General features: G+C 41.7%; 2 protein-coding genes across 5 annotated transcripts; one reads left to right on the top strand and one right to left on the bottom strand.

Annotated features, from left to right (window-relative positions):
- Nucleotides 1–2,753: 2,753 nt before the first annotated feature.
- Nucleotides 2,754–9,002, top strand: gtpbp1 (GTP binding protein 1). 2 transcript variants are annotated; one of them, XM_034088789.2, is made up of 13 exons: nucleotides 2,754–3,123; nucleotides 4,722–4,833; nucleotides 4,930–5,110; nucleotides 5,224–5,407; nucleotides 5,529–5,693; nucleotides 5,983–6,106; nucleotides 6,281–6,395; nucleotides 6,477–6,621; nucleotides 6,727–6,909; nucleotides 7,179–7,314; nucleotides 7,631–7,809; nucleotides 8,073–8,234; nucleotides 8,659–9,002. In XM_034088789.2, exons 1-13 carry the CDS (start codon nucleotides 2,929–2,931, stop codon nucleotides 8,770–8,772), a joined length of 1,995 nt encoding a protein of 664 aa, XP_033944680.1. In that variant the 5' UTR covers nucleotides 2,754–2,928; the 3' UTR covers nucleotides 8,773–9,002. The 2 variants fall into 2 exon arrangements, with proteins under 2 accessions (XP_033944680.1, XP_033944681.1); XM_034088790.2 differs by having other exon boundaries at nucleotides 8,127–8,234.
- A 131-nt stretch (nucleotides 9,003–9,133) lies between these two features.
- On the bottom strand, nucleotides 9,134–22,395 carry sgsm3 (small G protein signaling modulator 3). 3 transcript variants are annotated; one of them, XM_034088785.2, is made up of 21 exons: nucleotides 22,180–22,395; nucleotides 18,024–18,104; nucleotides 17,702–17,787; nucleotides 17,396–17,459; nucleotides 16,019–16,230; nucleotides 15,709–15,816; nucleotides 14,964–15,107; nucleotides 14,598–14,793; nucleotides 14,195–14,340; nucleotides 13,689–13,922; nucleotides 13,334–13,516; nucleotides 12,995–13,150; nucleotides 12,829–12,883; nucleotides 12,687–12,736; nucleotides 12,404–12,556; nucleotides 12,252–12,322; nucleotides 11,982–12,030; nucleotides 11,777–11,862; nucleotides 11,552–11,674; nucleotides 11,164–11,224; nucleotides 9,134–11,019 (listed from the first exon to the last, which is right to left on the bottom strand). In XM_034088785.2, the coding sequence occupies exons 2-21, from the start codon at nucleotides 18,028–18,030 to the stop codon at nucleotides 10,936–10,938; spliced, it is 2,268 nt and encodes a 755-aa protein (XP_033944676.1). In that variant the 5' UTR covers nucleotides 18,031–18,104; nucleotides 22,180–22,395; the 3' UTR covers nucleotides 9,134–10,935. The 3 variants fall into 3 exon arrangements, with proteins under 3 accessions (XP_033944676.1, XP_033944678.1, XP_033944677.1); XM_034088787.2 differs by having other exon boundaries at nucleotides 22,291–22,391; XM_034088786.2 differs by lacking the exon at nucleotides 22,180–22,395 and adding an exon at nucleotides 18,202–18,433.
- Nucleotides 22,396–23,109: the final 714 nt, after the last annotated feature.

The raw sequence follows: 23,109 nt of genomic DNA on the forward strand, positions 1-23,109 counted from the left end.
GACGTCAAATGTTTGTTAAAGTCTGTAAATGACTAATTTTGTACTTAACAAATAATTGCAGACGTCAGTGAGGAGGATTACTGATTTGTTGACATCAGACCGTTAGATTATGACCCGCTGGTGTGGAGTCTAACTGTGAGAGGGGACAGAGCCCCAGACAGAAATAGAATGCATTTGTTGCTAGGGAGACAACTAAATATTTGGCACGGCCAGGAGCCCTAATGTGCACTGACTGTATATAGCTGCCGGAAGGATCAAATGGCAAACATGTGAGGCCGTCCTGCCTGCAGTAAACTGCAGTTAGGGGACAGGCCAAAGTGAAATGTTGAAACTGAGTCAAATTCTCCAAACGATCTGAATCTATGACTCACTGCCAGCATCAGGCATGACTTTCATCTGCTGACATACGACTGAAGCAGCTGCTGTGACTCACAGAGAATGAGCCAGACACTTACCCTACAGTTCAATGCAATGCAATGCAAAGTAATTTAATATCAAAATCCTGAGGAGCAGCAGTCAAAAAGTAGAGACTTTCTTTTCTGGAAATGGTTCTCGTGGTGACCTGCGTCTTGCATCATGTTGCAGCATATAGTTGTACTTATGTAATAGCCTTTACATTGTAATGGTAGACTTTTGAATAGAAGAAATACAATCTGTTTACTGAAGAAGCTTGACTTAAACTAAGATTAAAAAACAAACTTAGGTTATAGGGGTCAAAGGGTTTGTTTGAAAGAGAAAGACATTCTGTACGAATTGGACCCTACAATTTTTTTCAAAACTACAGTATGGCAGCCCACCCAGTATGGTTATTGTGAGTGGACAGTTGCCACATCTGTGTGCAGGCTCTAATAATAATAATAATAATAATAATAATACATTACATTTGTATAGCGCTTTTCCTAATGTTCAAAGATGCTTTACACAAAATCAGATGATGATGATTAGAGATTGAAAACTAGAGTGAATAAGGGAGCTTTGAGAGCTATTTTGAAGGATGCAAGAGTGTTGGCCCTTAGGGTAATGAAGTGTTTATCATCATGTCCGCTGGTCAACACTCTGATGACATTTGTTTCTAACATTCCGTCTGTTTTAACTTATGTTCACTGACGACACATTCACAATTACACTCCAGCTTGGAATTACACATCCGTGGAATTTAGCTCAGCTCTGGCATTTGCAATTTAAGGATTTGGCAGTGTCCAGGCCACAGCGGGGCCGACATTTAACTCCTTCTCAGCAAACCTTGGCCTGGTAAAAGCTTCATCAACTGTCGATGAATCTAGGGACATGATGTGTCTGGGGATATTACATATGGGTTCAATATGGCACAGAGATCTCATTTTTGTTCTTACCCCAAGACCAAGTCTTAAGACAGTCAGCAGATCTTATCACAACCCATCCTTTCACAAGAAGAACACACACACACACACACGCACGCACACGCACGCACGCACGCGCACGCACGCGCGCACGCACATACACACACACACACACACACACACACACACACACACACACACACACACACACACACACACACACACACACACACACACACACACACACATTGTTTAGTTTTAACGGTTTTAACCTGAGTATATTTAGAAATATTATTGTCCACTGCCCTCCAGTGGTCACAGAGGCAACTGCAGTACATTTGATGGTTGACTGATGATACACATGTGTATTTTTACTTTTTAAGAAATCTAAAGTAAAAGAGCACTGACACTTCACACGTAATATTCAGATATGCTTCATCCAACATGCTACTTACATTTTTACAATCCGAACCTGAGTCTAATTGTTTGACCTGACATTATTTAACAAAATCACCTCCCCCACTCTTCCCGCACTGTTTTCTCAAAGATTATAAAACACTTCAGTGTAACATTAAAGTATCTGTTTCCTCAAGGATTACAGTACTTCAGGATACCAATTGTTAAAGGGTACAAAGACAAGGTTAACGTCACCATTTTCATTTCCACAGATGTCACATGTAAACATAGAAAAGTGTATCAAAGTATATTGCACAGCTTATCAGAGGTGGACAAACATCGATGAAATTGATATAGGAGCCAAAGGTTAATAGGAATACTTTTCTGATGTAACCCTGGGTAATCTGCTTTCTGAAAATGCAATACCAATGTAATGTGAAATAAATTTGACCCGCCAAGACACAAACTTGAATTGCTTTCCCAACCATGGTTTACATCAATGTATGTTCTCTTATTTGGCAGTTCTAGATAGTTATAATAATGATGTATCCTAGTGCTGTTTACTTTCTTAATGATTAAGGCACTCTTGCTGGTGTAGGCTAAGAGGAATTCCTATTATTTCTTTAATATTTCTTTATTATACACTTTTTTTAGTTATCAAACTGTTGTCAACGTATTTTCTATTTCAGTCAAAGCAAACTCATAAGGCCAGGAGAGTTAATGTTTCACAGCTAAAAACAGGGAAATGAAATGTATTATTGTGTTCATTATTACATCAGCATTAGGCTAGTACATGAGTGTTACACTCTGATTACACCATGTCAAACATATCCCGCCCTGCTTCAGAGGGACGGGTCCACTTTGTAATAATATGAACATCCCCCTGACTGCTATTGGCATAGCCTACTGCTAACATATTCATATTTACTTTACTACTATTGGTGATAAGAAGTAAAAATGCCTGCACACACACACCTCCCTCATTAATATTGATAAGGTGCTGGTGGATATTTTATTTTTAAATGGCTTGAATGCGGACTAAAAACATATAAATAAGCAGATGGTGGCTAAAGTGAGGAGATACAGTTTGACTGACCTTATCTGTGTTGTGGCTGTAGCTTGGAGCTTTCATTGCTTCTATGCGTATTTGATGCCGGCAGTCATCACAACAATTGGAACAGGTTGACATTTATCTCTGCAACGCTGGCATACAATGGCATCAATAGCAGCGGCTCATGAGCCAGGTTTAACCCCATGCGCCATAGCGTTGGCTGATGCTTTGGTCCCTGCGAGCATATTTGCTCCGGACCGGGGAGGATGCGAGGACGACGCCGGGGATGAGTGCTTCGATGACGGGGACATGTTCAATGGCGAGCCCGAGGACCGCCCTGTTGACTTCACCAACAAGGTAGGCCCTGGCTGTCATAGCGGTGCAAGGCTAACGTTAACGGCTCCTGGTAAATGAATGAATGAATGAAACAAATGATGTGTTTATTGCATGAACTACCATGTTATTACCAAACATCATGCTGCTCCAGTCTGCAACTACTCAGTACCCTTAGTACCCTATAGTTAACGACTGACTTTTTGGACTCAGGGTAATGTTATTGCTTTTGCTGATGGTAAATAAAGTAGCTAGTTGTGACTAACGCTAGCCCCAGCTGATGCTTTAGCACGTAGCAACCTGACCTAACGCTAACATTACATGAATTACTAATCAGTCGAAACACATTTCATTGCACCATATGCTGCCAAAACATGTCTGTAGACAACCATATATGTTGTTTCTGCTACTGTTTAAAGCAAGGCAGAGCAACGTGTAAGACTGTGTTGTCAAACAGACCATAACATTGGCTTGACGTAGTGTGTCAACCCAATTCAAACACATACGATGATGAAATACAGAAGATAACTAGATAAAGGTCAGGCTTGCCTGCTGGACCTTTACCAGCAAGAACGCCTAAGAAAATAAATAGGGTAGATTAAGTAGTAGCCTAAGACCTGTCAAATGAGTTGCACATGGATGTAGACCTGTATGAGGGCAACAGTAATGTCCTGAAGCGTCACATTTCACATTACAAATGGTGTAACATGACCCTCAAGCAGATTGCTCAGGATTGCGTCAGGTGCAGTCAGTCCCTTCTTCCTGTGGCTCCTGTCAATGTATTCTGCTTGGGTCTAGCTCTGAATAGTTTTCTAGTGTACTTTTATTGACTTCTTTTTATATTATTCATTTGACATCACACGTTTGGCACAATAATATAGAAACCTTGATCCATGCTCCATCAATTAGCTGTATATCAATAGCCTGTTTTTGCATATTCTTTAATATTAATAACACCATCATAACCAGGAGTCTCAGGGACACTTAAGTGTACTGTTTCTCTTAGTAGTAAACAAACAATGTACATTCACACAACATTTATATTTTTCTCAATTGTGGCTGTTATCCAATGTTATGAGTGTTTATAAGCAATTAAACCACAGGTCTGCAATAGGAAGGCACATTTTTCACATACGGCAATACAATAATTACAATCCTTTTTAATTGTAACATGGTATAAACAGCTCAACATGCCTTAACACTTGTGCTGAAGTAGCATGAGCAGTGCTTTTGTTTGTGTTACTATCCTAATCTTAGTTAGTCAATATTGCTGTATGTGTCCACATGTAACCTTGAAGTGTTTCATGGGAAAAAGACAGCTGCATGTTGTGTGTAGTGCAACTCTTGATTCCTCCTTGGTTTACGTTTTACTGAAAATTACATAGTAATTATAAGAGTTGTCATAACTGAGAGAAAATGGTCCCAAACGATGTTTACTTTTAATTCCCGTCACTGTCTCTCATGAAAACAATCGCACTTTAAGCAATCACCAAAAGTGAATGACTTTTTGCAACTCATTGGATAAAGGATCTGCTTTGATTATACATTTATTGTCAAACAACCATGGAGCAACAGCCACTTGTTCTCTGTTTCCTTTCCCCTTGAATGCACCCACCCTACAGCTGGCACTTGTTAGCCCAAATGGAGAGCAGTATGACTCGTTACTTCGCCAGCTACGGGACAGGATGGAAGAGGGATGTGGGGAGACCATCTATGTGGTCGGGATGGGCTCAGGTGAGAAAATACCTTTAAGTTTCAGTTGATCCAAAACAGTTTATACAACCTGTACAAATCACTTGTTAAACGGTCTACTGTGTCTCCATGTTGTAGATGGGGGTGACTGGGGTCTGGATGAGAAAGATATGGAGGCCTCAGTAGCCACAGTTGGCTCCATGTGTGAGCAGGTGGATGCTGATCTCATTACGCTCCGGGAGCGAAATGAGGCTGCCGGTTTGGTGCGCGATTATCTGATCCGCCGGCGTGTGGGTGAACTGGACTTCCTTGAGGTCAGGTGAGTGGTCAAAGATCAAAATAAAAAGGGGACATGATTACAATTATGTCCATTGACATAACACCTTTCTTTTTCACTACATTGGTTAACATGTCTTTCCCTCTCTTTCTCAGGGTTGCAGTCGTGGGTAATGTGGATGCTGGTAAGAGTACTCTGCTGGGAGTGTTAACGCATGGCGAGCTGGACAATGGCAGGGGATTTGCCCGGCAAAAGCTCTTCAGACACAAACACGAGATGGAGAGCGGCAGGACGAGCAGCGTGGGCAACGATATCCTGGGCTTCGACCAGGAGGGACAGGTGAGAGGGCCTTCTGAAAGAATGGTTGTTTAAGCATCAGAAATATAGCTAATTTGATTGAGTTATATTAAGTTTCAATAGCATTATCATTCTAAATGCAATAATACTTGTGTGCCCCTAGGTGGTGAACAAACCAGATAGTCATGGTGGGAGCCTGGACTGGACTAAAATCTGTGAGAAGTCCTCCAAAGTAATTACCTTTATAGACCTGGCCGGACATGAGAAATACCTCAAGACCACCGTGTTTGGGATGACCGGACACCTGCCTGACTTCTGCATGCTTATGGTGAGAAGGGGGATCAGGAAGGAGGACATATTATGATGTTATTATGCTGGTGAATATCATGAATGTGTGCCATATTTTTACAAACACATGAAAGTATCTGCCTGCATGTTTTGTTTCTATCTTTACACAAGCAGTTCAACATTTCAACTTTGGATGAAACCATTACAAGATTTATAATGTACCCAAATGTAAAATGTCCCAGTGTCTACATTGTACAACAAATACCCTTTTTGCTTATTTCTTTTATTAAAATATAGACAAAGATTTTTCTCTCTCCCTGCCTCGCCAGGTGGGCAGTAATGCAGGTATCGTAGGGATGACCAAAGAGCACCTGGGCCTGGCCTTAGCCCTGAATGTGCCTGTGTTCGTCGTGGTAACCAAAATAGACATGTGTCCGGCCAACATACTGCAAGGTCAGTCTCTTTTATAACTCTGAAATGTGTTTCTTTCGTACATCTGAAAACACAATGTAACAATAGGATGAGTTAAGTGAGTGTGTGTCGATTGGCGTAGCTTTTAATGAAAATGTTGTACTGTCCCCGACTTTAAACACTTAAAAAAAACTTGTTGTGATACTTTGCTCCTAGAGACACTGAAGCTGCTCCAGAGGCTACTGAAGTCGCCCGGCTGTAGGAAGATACCCGTCCTCGTACAGAACAAGGATGATGTAATAGTCACTGCTTCAAACTTCAGTTCAGAGAGGTACAAAGACTATCCTGGCCAGATTCAGAGTAAGAGTGAAACAGCTTATCTTTCCTAACATGTTTGTGTTGTCCTCCCCAGGATGTGTCCAATCTTTCAGATCTCCAATGTTAGCGGGGAGAACATGGATCTGCTCAAGACGTTTCTCAACCTGCTCTCCTCCAGGACGTCCTACAGAGACGACGAGCACGCTGAGTTTCAGATAGACGACACATACTCTGTACCGGTAAGTTACCAAGTTACAAATCACTTAACCTAGTGAACAGCATAGAGTGAAGGAGTATCGTGCTACAGGTGCAAACCTAACACCGGTTTTGTTTTTATGCCGCAGGGAGTGGGAACAGTAGTTTCTGGCACTACTTTACGTGGACTCATACGACTGAATGATACAATGCTACTAGGGCCGGACCCCTTAGGCAGCTTCATCCCCATTGCTGTGAAATCAATCCACCGTAAGAGAATGCCTGTGAAGGAGGTCAGAGGGGGCCAGACGGCCTCATTCGCTCTCAAAAAGGTAAGGGGGAAATCTGGGAGTGCATTTTTTAAAGTCTTGTTTAATTAACTGACTGTTCAAACTGTGTATTTGTATATTTTGGGGGAAAGGTTTTATAAAACCTGAATGGTCAAATGTATCATTTTTTCCTTTATTTTTTCCATCTTTTCCAGCTCAAAAAACATGCCGAAATGTTTTATAGAAATCATTAAAAGAGTCTTGATAAATTGACATTCCTCTGATGTTTTTCCTCTGTCTGGTTCTTATGTAATCCTTACCCCTTTGTATAGATCAAGCGTTCGACCATCAGGAAGGGCATGGTGATGGTTTCCCCGAGGGTCTGCCCACAGGCCACTTGGGAGTTTGAGGCTGAGATCCTGGTGCTGCATCATCCCACTACGATATCCCCCAGATACCAGGCCATGGGTGGGTAACAATGGTGTGGAAGAAGGGACAGGGAGTTGGAGGGAAACATTACACTTTTGTGGGTTTCCAAAGCAGCTTTAAAATATTGACTGAACATTTAATTGCCTTCAAGATTAGTAGCCAACATTGAATATGTATTACGTTTTGCTTGATTAAAAAGATGTCATCAAGAATGATATTTGATTATATAGGAGTACAGGGCAATTTATCAACACCCTCTCAAAGAAACACTTAAGCAATAAGTTCCCGTTAAGTGACTCTTTAATAAGAAACAAAATGTTAACGTTTCTTTTCCTTCTCCTTACCCTCCACTCAGTCCACTGTGGCAGCATAAGGCAGACTGCCACCATCTTGTCTATGAACAGAGACTGCTTACGGACAGGGGACAAGGCTTCGGTCCATTTCCGCTTCATAAAGACCCCCGAGTACCTGCACTGCGACCAGAGGCTGGTGTTCAGGGAGGGGCGCACCAAGGCTGTGGGAACCATCACTAAGGTAAAGCAGTGTGAGGGCACATACCTGAACATTTAAGGAATAATATGAGTCTTTTTTCTCCTTTACAATGATGGAATGAACAACCTGATATCTTCTCTTGGTGAGGGCATCAGGCTCAAATATATCGACTTTTCTTCCTCAGAAATACTTTTATTAGATTTTTTTAAAGACGACAGCAACAAACATCAACACATTACTTTTACACGTCGACTTTTTTTTAAAACAATCTTCTTCACTCTTATATCCACTCTCACTCTTTTCAGCTGCTGCAATCTACCAATAATTTACCATCAAATTCCAAACCTCCCCAAATCAAGATGCAGTCCACAAAGAAAGCACCGCTGCGCAGAGAGGACGGCACCACGGCAACCGGGGACGATATTCCAACGATATCACAGTCAGCTGGCCCAAACGCAACACAATCGGTGAGACATGCTACTTTATAAAGTGCTATTTAGTGAGGTAGTGAATCTCTTAATGTAAACTTGCCCTAACTGCATTGTGTCCTCCTTCCTTTTGGTTATGTTCTTGCTTTATCTTATCCACCACTCACGCTCACACTCATTCATTACTTCATCACTACTATTTGTAACCCACCCAACCCCACTTTGCTTGCGTGGCTGGCTTCCAAAGGGAGAGGGGGATGAAGACCCTCAGATAAAGGAGGGCAACAAAGAGAACACGGTAAAATAGGTCAATTAAAACTAAAACAAGAACACTGGAGGTTGTGTTTTGGCTAAAGCAAGACAGTTGAGTTCATAGCCGGGTGATCTTGATACGTTGTGAGTAAATAACATATTCGGTCATGGTGGTGCCTTATCGAGTGTTCTCCTTATCTCTCCCTTGCAGCCAAAGTCTGGAGGAGGTGGCAGGAGAAGGGGCGGCCAGAGGCACAAAGGAAAAGGCCAGAACAGCAGCAACTCCACAGCAGCCCCCTCCTCGTCAGGAACAGGAGGCTCCTGAATTTCCCCCCCAAAACCCCCCTCTAAAATATCCCTCCACCACCAAGTGTCTTCATTCCACAAACCAAGGCGCTTGGAGCGAGACACTCCTCAGTCTCGTCACTCCTTGGCTCTTGACACAAGGTCATATTTATAAAGGGTACACAGTGGGGTGCGTCCCTAAATGCATTTATCATCAGCTGCCTTTGCTTTTCTTTAACGAGTTTGGGTGATTGATAGCAGTGTGGTTTTTGAGGTAAGCCTCACTCAGGATGTTTTATTTAATTTAACTCATAATTTATGCCTCTATGAAATTGACAATGTATTTTTCTGGCTCGATGTCAGTGGCAAGGGAAGGAGGCCAAACCCTGAACAGTTCCAGCATCGGCATGAGCAGCTATACGTGAAACCCCTCCGTGCATTCCTTGTGTATTTGCAATGAAAACCAATTAATGTACTATTTATACTGCATATGTAAATGATCTTGTAGTTGTGCTCCAATTGGAAAGATGGAATTGTACAACATGTATGCAAATCAGAAATGAATGTAGCACATAGGGTTTTTTCTCCAGATATATTGAAAATATAAGCTGTTAGCGTTTTATAATTGTCAGGTATTTATTTGGCATACATGCAGAAAGCTCACTGATGGTCTTCATTCTGCTCTCACTTGCACTCCTCAGAGTCAGCAGAACCCATCGTACTTCCACTGTCAGTCAGCCATGTTAGAAACGTTATACAAAGTGTTGGCACAAACAAATACAGCACATCGTCCGGTCACTCCTCATGATTATAAGACATGCAGTGCTCGCAGTGCTACTCCAGTACCCATGCGTTATGGCCTGGCGCCGTTTACATTGTGACATTTTAAATACACTCTAAAAAACTGACCATCAATAAACAGGCTTTACTGAACCTTCAACAGTGTGGCTTTTTCTATGTCCATTTTCAGCAAAATATATATTATACAAGTTTAATACTATGGATTTGATTTGTTAAAGTGGAAAAATAAGGATGGATTGGTCTTAAGATATTAAGAGGAGAGCTGTGCAGTCCTCAGTTCCATATTTGACAGATCCAGACATTACATTTGTAATTGTTGACAATATGTTTTACACAAGCTACAATGACTGATCACAAAAAGCCAAGTTCATGTACATCCAACATCCTTTGTATGATGCAAATGCAAATGTTTTGCAACTTGAATTAGTACATCATACTTCTCCAGTCCCCTCATACAGTGGAACATCATGAACGCTCAACAGCTTGAATAAATACATTCCCAAAATGTCCCTGTTTCCTGATGAATGTGCAGTGAAGTCAGAACTAAAGGTAATCAGGAAGTAAGAATGATAAAGTCATGTTAAATCGCAAGGGCACATTTAGTCACAAGCAACATATATATTCACGTATATACAAAAACATAACAAATGACTGTATAGGCTATTTAACATTTATTTATAGATTGTAGCACAAAAAAGTATTAATCTGCATCATTTACATGTTGTATGAGTGCAGACTTCACTACCACTGATAAGGTAGCACACAGCCATAATCTTGTATAACTATTTGAAAAGGCTTTACTTGGCATGTGCAACATTTAGTAGTTAATGAAATGTTTCGTAGAGTTCATGATATTTGAGGTAACCAACATCCCTCTCAAAAATAATTTGTAACTTTACAGCTCCATATTTAGGAATGTTCTGGTCTTAATATCTGGGTATTTAAAGGTTAATGTGGCATTTAATACCGTGTTAGAGGTCCAGGGTTTCTCGTGGTGATGACCCGCTGCTAATGAAAGAGAGTGAACGCTCACTCCTGCACACAACATGCGCTCAGCTATGAAAGCTGAATGTCCAGCAGGGAGTTGTATACGTACTGGACACACGAGAGCTCCAGTTTCATGCGTACAGACTCATCTGTACTGCAGTGTTTTACTAGTATATATCGTTTTTCACCATGTAGTGTAATCTCCTACAGAAGTAAAATAAAGTATGCACTTTAATGCACACATGTTTCAGAACTGGCTGAACAGTGACATGACCGATGAAGCAGTCACTTCCTGTAGCAGACAACAGTGTCTTAATTATAATTGACAGTCTGTAAGTGACAGTTAGACAGGAGACATCACACACACACAGACAGGGGGACGCAGTAGGATTCAGACGAGCGTTTCTGTGTGTGTCTAGCCATCGATGTCCCAGCTGAAGAGATGATGTTTCACCAACATGTCCTGCACTCCCTCCTTCAGGGGTCTCTGCTCATTCTCCTGGGAAAGACATCAAAGCAAAAGTAATACATTTAGATTTTTTAAGAATATTCAAAGATTTGAAATAAATATTTCAAATATAAAGAATCAATAAAGTACACCTTACAACCACAACAAAGAAATACAATGAAGTGTTGGGCTCACCTCTTTCTTGTCAGGTAGCTCACAATCTTGGGAGAGGCTGAAGGCAAACTTTGAAAGCACTCTGAGGAGACAACAATGGTAGACTGCTTATTGTTGGGTTTTTTGGACAAATAATGGGTCCATATTTTTACACAATTTCATTTGTTGTTGTTTAAAGTCCTTTTGGGGTATAAACTAATATGTTTAAACTGCTGGATTATGTGCGGTACATGTGGAAGATACTGCAGTGGAGTATTAAGTACTTCATATTGCAAGCAAGCTTTGGAAATGTAGTAATACTTTGCCAGTGGTTTATCCAATTTAGCCATTCCTGCTTTTTTGCTTGCTTGAACTTTCCACTGCAAACAACTTTGACTTGAAAGATGCTCTAATCTGAGATGTTTCTTACCTGAGCTCACACTTGATCTGTACCCATCCAGGACTGCGGAGGAAGGACCATGGATGATACCATTTCTCTACAGCGGCCATGCTGGAGCACAGCACCTCCAGCCACAGGTGGAGCACCTGCTCACTGATGGGGAAGATAACCGTTAAGAACCAAACAGCCCCAGTGTGTGTGTGTGTGTGTGTGTGTGTGTGTGTGTGTGTGTGTGCAGTTCTCCCGAGAACTCACTTTAAGCCGACGCAGACCAGAGACCTAAACTTGACATCCATCTGAGCGTGTGCGCTGTCGTGGCTCATGTTGACCGACTGCACCGCCTGGGAGGAGCAGACAGAGGGCGCTCAATCACTTTCTACTAACATTCATTCGTACAGGCAAGCTGCGCATTAAGCTGAAGAAAACCCAATTACAGATGTTACATATTAAGGACACTCACCCTGTACAGCAGCTCCTCTGGTGTGAGGACCTTCCCATCTTCGTCTAACCTGGTAAATACGGCAGAGAACAAGTCGTCATCTCATTATGCTTCAGGCATACACACTGAAAGCCGATTCCACTTGCCATTGCCAGACCGGTTGGCTTTCTATCCAAGCTTTTTGAGCGACAGATTGTATTTTCAAGGTAACAGGTTATGTAATTGATCAAATTGTCATTTCATGGGTGAAGCATTCCTCTTGAATGTTTATTTAAAAAATAAGGGTTTTACCTGTAGGTTTTACACAGCACCAGTCTGGAGTAGACGGAGTTAAAGTCTTTCTCTACCTCCCTACTGGCCGCCTGAGAGAAAAGAGAAAGGGATTAGTCCCATGATGAGTTTGATACTCCTGCAATATTAAAAAGAAAATATTAATCTCCTACCTCTTCAACGAATAACCAAGGATGACAGGGCCCGCCCAGTAGAGATGTCTTCTTGAGCCCGTGCTGAAAGATGGCCTTCAGGGCCGGACACAGTGTCCCCCGGGCCAGGTCCGTCACTGCCTCCGTCACAGAGTCATCGCCTGCTAATGAGTACTGGGGACAGACACAAATACTGAAGGTGAGCAGAAGGAAGGAACAACATGAGTTAACATTAAAATACTCGTCTAAAAGTAAGCATAAAAACATCCTTTCTCATTAAGCGGATAATTAACTGATTCCATACCTCTTTGCTTCGTTCATCTAGGATCTCCACAAACTTCGCTGGAAACCAACCTGTTAGAATAGAAAATGTCAAAAAGCTGCAACAGTATATAGAACCAAACAGATTCAACACGGTGCTGATGCTTAAGAAAAAGCCCACACACCTCTTAGGCCATTTAGCTCTCCAACCCAACAGTGTTCATCCTTCTGTGAGATGATCTGAAGGGGAAAGATGGAAAGTACAGCTGCATCAGATTCAGAGCCAACGGTTAGAAACCACAGACAGCTTTTCTTTGGTTTCCGTGAGTCATCGAGCAGGGCATGACTCACGGTGATGATGTCATTCTTCCTGAACCCCAGCTCGTCGTCGTCGTGTCTCTCAAAGTCCAGCAGAGCCTTAGCCCGCCTCCGTCTGGTGCGAGAAACTACGAGAAAGTTCTCATGGTCTCGCTGGTGGCTCTCCATGGAGTAGTCCGGAGTCAGCTCCTAGAGAGAAGGGAGAAGTTTGGTTATAGAAATGTGATGGATAGAAATGAATAGCATTTAGTCTAACATGCCAGGAAATAACGGGAGGCCCCCTTCAATTCTCCTGGTATTTTGCTTGATACATTTTCCATGAGAAGCCATTACACATACACACTGTCCCTGTGCTGCAGTGTGAGAACTCACAGCGCTGGAGTGCCGAGGGTCCAGACAGTGAAAGTGCTCTGCAGTGCCGGTGATGGCCTCTCGTAAGGCTGCCACCAGCTCCGTCTGCTTGATGTTCTTGGACTTCAGGGCCTCTGCTTCATCCTCCCCGAACAGCAGGGAGCTCAGAGTGGACTTCCTGCGCAGAGACTGTCTCCTCACCGCCTGAACGCATAAACACAGGATGGTTAGAAAAAAACGTTTTACAGTCAAGATTAAGGACACAGACTTAATTTGCTCAGATCATGCGACTCCAGTTCGCACAGCTAGACACAAACGTGGCGTTGCTTGTTTATTCTATAATAGTTATTCATATTACATACAGACTGAATCTGACCTTGTTGAGATTGGTGCTGTATGTAGTGTTGTTTCCGTTGCTGAGCTGCGCCTGTTCGTTGAGGATGTAGGCTTGGTGCTTGTGCCGGTGAGCTTCCAGTGTTTCCTGGGTGAGCGACCCTGCTAGCCTCATAGCCTCCCCGAGAACTGCGGGCCCATCTCGCAGCTGGCTCGGCAGGTCAGACAGAGTGTTAAAGATGGACGCAGAGTTCTCTGATGATACAAGCTCCTCCTCCTGGGAATGAAGAGTAACATATTCAAGCATCAATAGTCATTTTGAGGAAGAGACACAGAATAGTTGGTGTTAGATGTTGTTTTCTGGCATTCTACGCGTGTCTGTTGGCAGACTTGGCTGGAAGACTTTTGGATCATTTAAAAAATATTATTATCATCATCTTCTATTTAAGAAAATCAAGTAGGTTGCTGACCACACTGAGTGACAGAAAGTCTCTCAGCACAATATTAACTGATTTAAGAGTAGAAAAACAAGCAGTTTGGTGCACTTACCTTGATCTTGAGCATGCCCAGTGTGATCTGAAAGAGAACCAAGGAGCCCTGGTAGAAGAGTAAGTCCCAGATCCTTAGGAGCAGACGGATGTCCACCACGCTGGCAAATGAGGTCAGGAACCAGTGGAGTGTGATCAGCGACAACTCTGCATGTGAAGAAGGAAGGATTACAAACTGTATGTTGAATGCAGTTTATACTCCGCTCTATATTCCAAACACCAATTCTATCATAAGATCGAGTTCCCAAACCATTTGTTTTCCTTTTTTAATAAAGGTTCAGCAGAAGGATCAAATATGTAACGGCGGTAACAGTTTTAAAAAAAAAAGTTAAATTAATAGTAGTTAGTATGCATTTTGAATGACCATGTTGCCTCTCTGACTCGACACCACACCCCCTACCTACCTATGTCATGCTCCTGCAGAAGACGGTCGAGGGCCGGCAGGTACTGAACGATGAGCTGGCGGAGAACCCTCTGGTCTGTTTGGACACCCAGCAGAGTGGAGCTAAAGTAGGCTGGAGGGAGGAGGTCTTCGATCAGAGCACACATCATCCACAGAACATCCTCCTCCTCCAGAAAGAGCAGCAGACAGGAAACCACCTGTGGGGGTGAACACATAAGTGTCAGGGCAACGACAAGGGCATCAGTGAAGGTGGAGACAGGAACAAATAGGACGAGGATACAATGTATACCATTTGAGGAAGGTGCTTCCTACAACTGTGCGTCTAATTATATGAGTGTAATGTAGTCTTTGTATAATGTGTTCTCACCATGCCGGTGCCCTGACAGTACCCGATGTCTGGGTAGAGCCAGGCCAGGGCTCTCAGTACCCGCTTCAGCCTCGGCACTCCTACACTGCTCATGCTACAGAAACACGCGTTGGTTGGCATCGTCCGCAATAGGTCCTTGTCTATCTGAGGGACAGAGGGGAACACAGAACAATCACATTTCAGGTCTTACAAACGACATGTCACGTGTTAAATACATAACACAAAATATACATTTAATTTAAATATGCCAATAACGATTATTTGTTTGTATTTAAAGGTGGGGTAGGTAAGTTTGAGACAGCGGCTCGAGATACACTTTTTGTTATATTCCATGGAATGCTCTTAACATCCCGATAGCAATGAATATCTGAAGTGCTTTGACAAAAAAATCCATAGACAAAAGTCATCTGTGGAAGGCGTCGTACTGTAAAAAGCACGACCAATCATTTCAGCCGGCCCGGCTAAAGTAACTGGATGGCCTACCTGCCTGTCAGCCTTCCATCGGGGCACAAACTTATCTCGTGCCCTCATTGGTCATGTGCGCGTTCGTGTGTGTTGGAGGAGGGGCTCTGTAAGGAAGTAGCAGATTTCTTCCGGCTGTGTATTTTCAAATTCCAGCGCACTCACCTTTAAGTAGCCGTTTCCAACTTTAAATAATTATTCCACATGATCTCAAGAACTATGCTTGGTAAGACTTCTGCAATGGGTTTGTGTTTGGTTAGATATAATTAGATTGTGGTTTTACCTGTTTAGAAGTGCTGGAGTCGTCATTGGAGCTGTTCTTAATGACTTCTCTGTAAGAGATCTCAGAGGTCCTTTTCTTCTGCAGCGCTCCAGCCAGGCGCATCCACAGCTAACAAACAAAGCATCTTTACATCACTGTTTTGTGACTTTGGAGATAACAAACATGTAATACTCAAAGGCATCTGGAGCATTCTAGTGAAAACTATTTATTTTTTATATCAACAAATGGACAGGCTAATGTGGGTAGTATTGTAGCCCAATGTGTAGCACTTCCAATTAAACAGTTGTCCCTGCTGAGCCCCTGTCCCTACCTGTGGTCTCATGCTGTGAGGGATACCCCCCAGCACCAGGGAACGCAGCCGCTCAGAGCGTGAGAGGACAGGATCAATCAGATCCCAGGTCAGGTCTCCCACAGTGTGGTTGTGGGTAAACTCTAGGTGGGCTTGCCAGCGCAGTCGCTGCTGGGGGTCTTCTCGCTGGGGGGAGCCTTCAGTGCCAAGCCTGGACCTGGGCTTCCCATCATCTGTGAGGAGAGAGTAATATATGGGGGTGAGCAGTGTTCTCTGTAAACATAATATTATTAAAGTAAAGCCCAGTCGAACTCTTGAATTGAGGAATGGGAAAATAATATCAGGTATAACTTTAATGGTCACATATCATGCTATTTGTAAGCAATAGCACAGGTCTCAGATATATAAAAATATATAAAAAACATGTCTATGAAGTGTTTTGCTCAAAATAACAAACAGATCACCCATTCTAGCCATGCCTCATATCCCTCTATTTCACTTCCTGTTTCAAAAGTGCTGCTTTGGGGTATAAAGTAAATTTGTTTTAAAAGAATTATAACAAAAGAAAAGGAGGGGGCTGAGCTCATGCGGGAGATGCTACCGGCAGATACTGCGGTGATGAAACGCCATATCATGGATCATCAAGGATTATCTCTGAAACAGTCTGGAGCTCAAAGGCTTTCTCTCTTGCCGGTTATACCACAAGGTGAGTTCCTTTTTACTTCCTGCTTCTTCACACACATGCTCTCCAGTACAGGTTAGCTCTGAGTGTTAGCGATGCTAATGTAAACACCGACCATATCACGTCCAAAACAGTCGGGCATTGTTTCTGATAGCAACGTTTCTGATAGGGCCGTGGGCGTAAAGCCAGCCTACATTTCCGATATTACGTCATATCGGACGGAAATCTGGATCAGCTCCGTTGTAGCCCCGTTTTTAGAGATTTGGGTACGGAGGAAAAGAGAGAGGGTTTTATTTTCTGACGCTGCCGGGGACACATATATATGTATAAAAGACGTGAAAAAGTGCATTTTGCATGATAGGTCCCCTTTAATGTAACCAAACATAGGGATATGGAAGGAAAAGGAAGGGAAGTGAGTCAGGGGAAAGTTATGTTGATAAGAGATAAGTGGTTGAATAACAAAGGCAAAAATAGACCTCCCTTTATAGGAGGCATTACATGTACTGTACAAAAGAAGAGTTAAAATGGTACAACACATTTCCCCCTCCCAGGCATAAAAGACACAAGTTGCACTCATAACTCTGCCATCACATGCAATGCATTTGAGTAACCAATGTAGCTACTGTGTTTATTGTGTGTTTTACTGGGATTTAGGAATTTTACAAGTGAGGAGAAAATAAATGAAGGAGTTTGTGAATGTCTCGATGTGAGGATACCTTCAGGGTCCACTCTGAAGCCAAACTCATCATACTGGAGTTCAGGCTGTCCTGAGGATTCTTTCTGTAGAGACAAAAGAGAACATGCAGTTCATCAGTAGATGAAAGAGGAAACGTGACTGTGAAATACCCGTGAAAGCTAGTTTTTGTCTTGATATTCTGTCCCTCTATCAGATGCCTCACAGATTGTTACTTTCATTTCTCCTCTCATTCCAGAATTGTCTTTTTCTCCTTTCAATATGTTTTACTGTCACTCATTCATGTGAAGGTTTGCACATTAAACAATAAATAAAGACATATCCTCACTTGATGGTACTTGGCCAAAATATCTTGGGGCCACATGCTCGGAGTGAGAGCAGAGAAGGGCCCACCAGGGGCTGGTGTGTAGGTACCTGAGGGAGAAACAGATTGTTAGATACAAAAAAACTAGTACTTTAATAGAAAAGGTGATAAAAACTATAAAGGGCATTTTGAGAATGGCAAAGTATGTAGAAAACTCAAATGAGACGTCACAATATATCCAAAGTAAAGGCAAAGGCATTTATCGTATTAAAAAAGTACATGTAGAGAAACCCGTCTTCCCAATGAATGTTATTTTGCGCCAAATCGATACAGAAAAACTCTTTACCTGACATTTTGTTGGTAGGAGAGTGAATGGACTCGATTCGCAAAGTCACTGGTGAAAGGAGGTCAGCAGATAGCGCTCACTCTGTAGAAAGGACAGAGGAGGAAGAAAATCAAAAAAAAGGTTTGGCGATTCAATTCCAAGGTGATCCCAAACCCTGCCACTGTGAGTGAAGTCAAACCATCTTGTATCCAAGCATTGTTCCTTCTTCAGGCTTTACTGAAGCAAGAGATTCTGAAGTTCTGCACAGTAAGTAAGACAGAAACAGATCAAAAGTTCCCATCAGCAAAAACACGTGGGTTTGCTATCCTGGCTCCAAAATGGTGGAATGAGCTCCCCATTGACATCAGGACGGCAGAAAGCTCCACTTCGAGTGATAGAATTACTAACAAAGCACTTCTATGCTAATAAAAGGACTGGCTTATCTAAAGCCAGTTGAGTAGCACTTGAAATGTTTTAGCTCTATGAAGCCTGATGTACTTATATGATGCTGTTTTCTTCAAGTTTGTATTTTGTTGGTCGAACGCACTTATTGTAAATCGCTTTGGATAAAAGCGTCAGCTAAATGTAATGTAATCAAAAGAGAGAAGGAGGGACTTTGTTTTCTCATGGCCATATGACTGCTGTACTGACCAGAGGCTAGTTACTTTACTCTGCGAGTGTTCTCGATCTATTTTTATACCGGTACAAGTCCTTGGGCAAAGATTAACAACCATTCAGTGAGACTAGGGCTGAACGATTAATCGATTTTAAATCAAAATCGTGATTTGAAATGATGCGATTATCAAATGATGCGATTATCAAATCGCAAAGCCTACATTTTTGTTTAATTTGTTTTACATTATTCTTTTTTTTTTTGTTCTTCTTGTGTGTCAGTCATCCACACCAATCAGAAGTGCTGTACTCCACATGTACCATCCATTGTTAACCAATCAGAAGTGGCCCATGATAGAAGGTGATAGACAGATTGATCCAATCACCTGCCAAGTGCTTCTGAAAGTGCCTGCCTTTTCCAAATGGCTTCCAATGGAGCTTTCCTAGATGGTTTCTGAGTCAGGTTAGTAATGCTCCATCACATGTTTCTATTAGAGGGTGAATCTTAAACTGAAGCTCGACTTTAAAGCAACCCAACGGAAGTTTCATGTAAGTTTAGTTCTTTCACTCGTAGGTCGGGCTGCGGGGGTGCTAGAGACGGGAGCACGTTCATGCGACCTTCCTAGATGGAGTTATGGCCGCATTTTACAATAGACTCCCGTTGGGTCGCTCCAAAACAAATATCGCAAATCGAATCGCAATTGCAATATTTGTCAGAAGAATCGTGATTAGATTTTCCTATTGGCCCACTGGCTATTATATGCTTGAATGACCATTCCATAAAAGTCTAGCATCAGACATTTGCTGCATATGAAGACATTACAACTGAAAGTGAGAGTCAAAGGAAGCACCTCAAATATACCTGCAATGAATGAGCTTTCTAAAAGAGTTTGAATCGCTATTTCACTTCCAATCATTTGTTGTGTAAGTTCTACGTCAATAAAGCTGTTGAGTAAGGGGAGGGGAAGTTGGAGGGTAATGACATCTTGCTTTCATGTTCATAATCCATATTACAGTTAGGGGGTTTAAAGGGGACACAATTAAGAATGTAAGCACTTATAAACCATGCACTAGCATACATGGGCAGACATAAGAGCACAACCAGCGTAACCTGCAACGAGGCTCACCAGCATGCAAACACCCTGCCTGCCAAAGTGATTCATTCCAGCGGCATTTGAAGAGGGATTTAGGACTTAAGAGAGATGAGAAATCAATTTGAGGTTTGGAGGATGGCCAAGTACTTTCGGGCTAGCTCTGTGTGTAGCTCAGGGGAGTTCTGGGATTTTGGAGCGACTCTTACAAGAACACGAACCGTTTCAATCACCTGCCAAGAAAACCAACACGACTCAGGCCTTTCCGCACACATCAACAACACACTGCACAATGGTGCTGCAGAGGGGAGCACGAGTTACACATTAAATGATTAGCAGACATATTTCCACACGGGTGGACAATAAGGATTTATTGTTTTGTACTAGTTAATAAATCAATTAGTAAATGAACATAAATACATTTATTTTGCATCCTCAAATATGCAAATTGTATCAAACTATTTAGTTTACAATATGATGGCTTGTAGCTTGGTGGGTATCAGATGTTACTGTGGTTGAAGTTACCCTCCAAATACATATCTTCAAAAATATAGGCTCCAAAATGTACATCAAATAGTCTTCTTCTTATAAATAAGATATTCTATTAAATGTATTAAGTACAATTTAAAATGTTTCTCTCTCTTTCTCAGTACATCCTTAATCCTTTTTAATAAATAAATGTACAGGTTACAGAGCAGAAATGTTCACCAAAAAATGTGATCAGCTGATGTATCACATCTGCATAAACACATTGAATGTTTAGTATTCATCTAAACAATCCTGCATTAATGGGCTCTTGTCAAAAGTCCTACACAAAGAAAGCAGCGCTGCCCGATGGTTCACAACAATGCGGCCAAATACAAACAATACCAAAGAAACAGCAACTGCAAACTCTGCCATTGTTAATACAAATGTATAATCTCATGATGTGAATCTGCCTACAGAATATATGAAACTCCCGGAAACAACAATACAAAATAAAAAAACTAATTAGAGGACATGTCTTTATTATGATATTTTACAATTTCACTCTGAACATCACAACATCTTTTCTATTATTGAGGAGCGGCTGTTCTCACAGGTGTTTGCACAGTGGCTAACACCCTGCGGTAAGTAGAACAAAGAGTAACATCCTGCTGAACAGACAGGGCAAGAGTATGTGTTTGCGCGTGCAGCAAAAGTCTCCCTTTGACTTCAGCAGAGCACTTTCTAGTGTCCAGCCCCACGACGCCCCCTCCCCTTCCCAACACCCCTCCCCTTCCCAACACCTCCTCCTCCCCTTCCCAACACCTCCTCCGTTGTTCCTGAGTAACCACAACAATAGTTGTCATTTTCCCCTCGTGTGAAAACACCCTCCGACATAACCATGTCTCTTTTTTACATGCAAAATCAAACCATTAACATGTCAGAGAATTACCAGCTTGTGCCCAAACATTACATTTTAGCTAATTATAGGAATTTATTTGTACTATTTTGCTGACTGTATGTTTCTGCCACACACACAAAATAATGGAAAAGGAATCCACTGCTTTCCAGGAAGTTAACATGCCACACACACACACACACACACACACACACACACACACACACACACACACACACACACACACACACACACACACACACACACACACACACACACACACACACACACACACACACACACACACACACACACACACACACACACACACACACACACACACACACACACACACACACACACACACACACACACACACACACACACACACACACACACACACACACACACACACACACACACACACACACACACACACACACACAATTCTGCAGGGAAAGGTCCTATATATAACAAGAGACAGCTCTAAAAACAATTTCCTTTTAAACTGAGGTGTTTTTACAGAACCACAGATTATTAATGTTAAGCTTTAAAACATGATATCAAATAAAGCAACAAGTGACTCATCTGGTTTCAGTATTCGGGGTTGATCAAAGAGTAAAGCAGTGCCTGCTATAATGTAACATAAATATATACTTACTTTAAACTAAACCATAAACCAAGATGGTATGATGCTAAACAAAACTAGTATTTAGTTTTTAGCAAACTCGTATGTAAGTATGTAAACATTATGTCGATATGCTTTAGACAGCAACATGTTTCATATTAAACTAGCTGGACGTTACGTCAAACGCTCCCTGTTGACGTCAAAGGCAGTCTATACAATTAGGAATATTTACATTTTCAATGGCAACACATTTGACCTACTACATTGACATGTATTTGTTATTAAGCCACACAAAACGTGCACTACGACAATAAACAATGTTTATGAATTGATTTAACTACTAACATTCGTCTCAAGTACCAATGTTACATGAATGTATTCACTAAGAGTTGTCAGCTGTTAGCCAAATATGCTACCTTTTGCTTTTAGCTAACAGTTAACGGTACATACAAAGGTGGACAACAGCCTGCTAGCATAGCTTACCGTGACATTATTCCAGTGAAAGCACAATGTTATAGTTTGTGGTTTTCTAGCGTTAGACAATTGTAAACGACATATGCTATACCATCATACGCCTCGTATTTGTGATTGCACCTGCTATCGACGTGTCTCTCCGCTGTATCCTTACACGCTTAACGTTTTCCCCTTCCTATCCTGAAAAGTAGTTCCAGATCCCGGAACTACACTTCAGAAAACTGAAAATATCCTTCCGCAGAGGAATAGATGACGTAGGCACACGACGTCTGTGCCATTCATTCTTTAGTTTCCTCCATCGACGCTGGTTCGCTCGTTATGTCATTCATTCATTACAGCCTACAGCCCCTGCACAAACACCAACCAGGCACAACAGTACTAATCATAATGTTAGATTGATTCAATCTGCAGCACCTTTGGACATGCTTTTGTTAAACAACCTTGTTATGGAAGTCTGGGCGTTTGCGTTTAGTCTAGCGTTTAAAAAAAAAATGGAATGTGTTTAACCTTCTGAATAATACATGTTATAAGACGACTGGAAATAACAGGAAGATGTATTAATATATTAATGTTTGCTTAATATTTTTGAACGTTGAAGAGAAAGGTAGTTTTCAAGGTTGCAATTCAATTTAGATGAATTGGTATTTGGTCAGTATAATTACATTGGCATTATTACTTGTATCAGTTCTAAAATTGATCATGGATAGACATGACCTGTAATATTGTATTGAAAACGAATAATGCTTTTGGATAACCTATACATTATAGCAGAAGTGGAAAACATGGTTGTCGCATTCATTCATTGTTTAGACAAGATAGTGAAAAGAGATGGTGTTGACTATAAGTCTTTTGAAACCAACCTTGAATCTCTTCTTTTAAAAACTGTTAGGCTGATGGTGGAAACATATTGCTTTTACATAATTGCTCCACAAGATGTCA

The sequence above is a fragment of the Pseudochaenichthys georgianus genome, chromosome 8 (genome assembly GCF_902827115.2).
Source record: "Pseudochaenichthys georgianus chromosome 8, fPseGeo1.2, whole genome shotgun sequence".
Taxonomy (NCBI): domain Eukaryota; kingdom Metazoa; phylum Chordata; class Actinopteri; order Perciformes; family Channichthyidae; genus Pseudochaenichthys; species Pseudochaenichthys georgianus.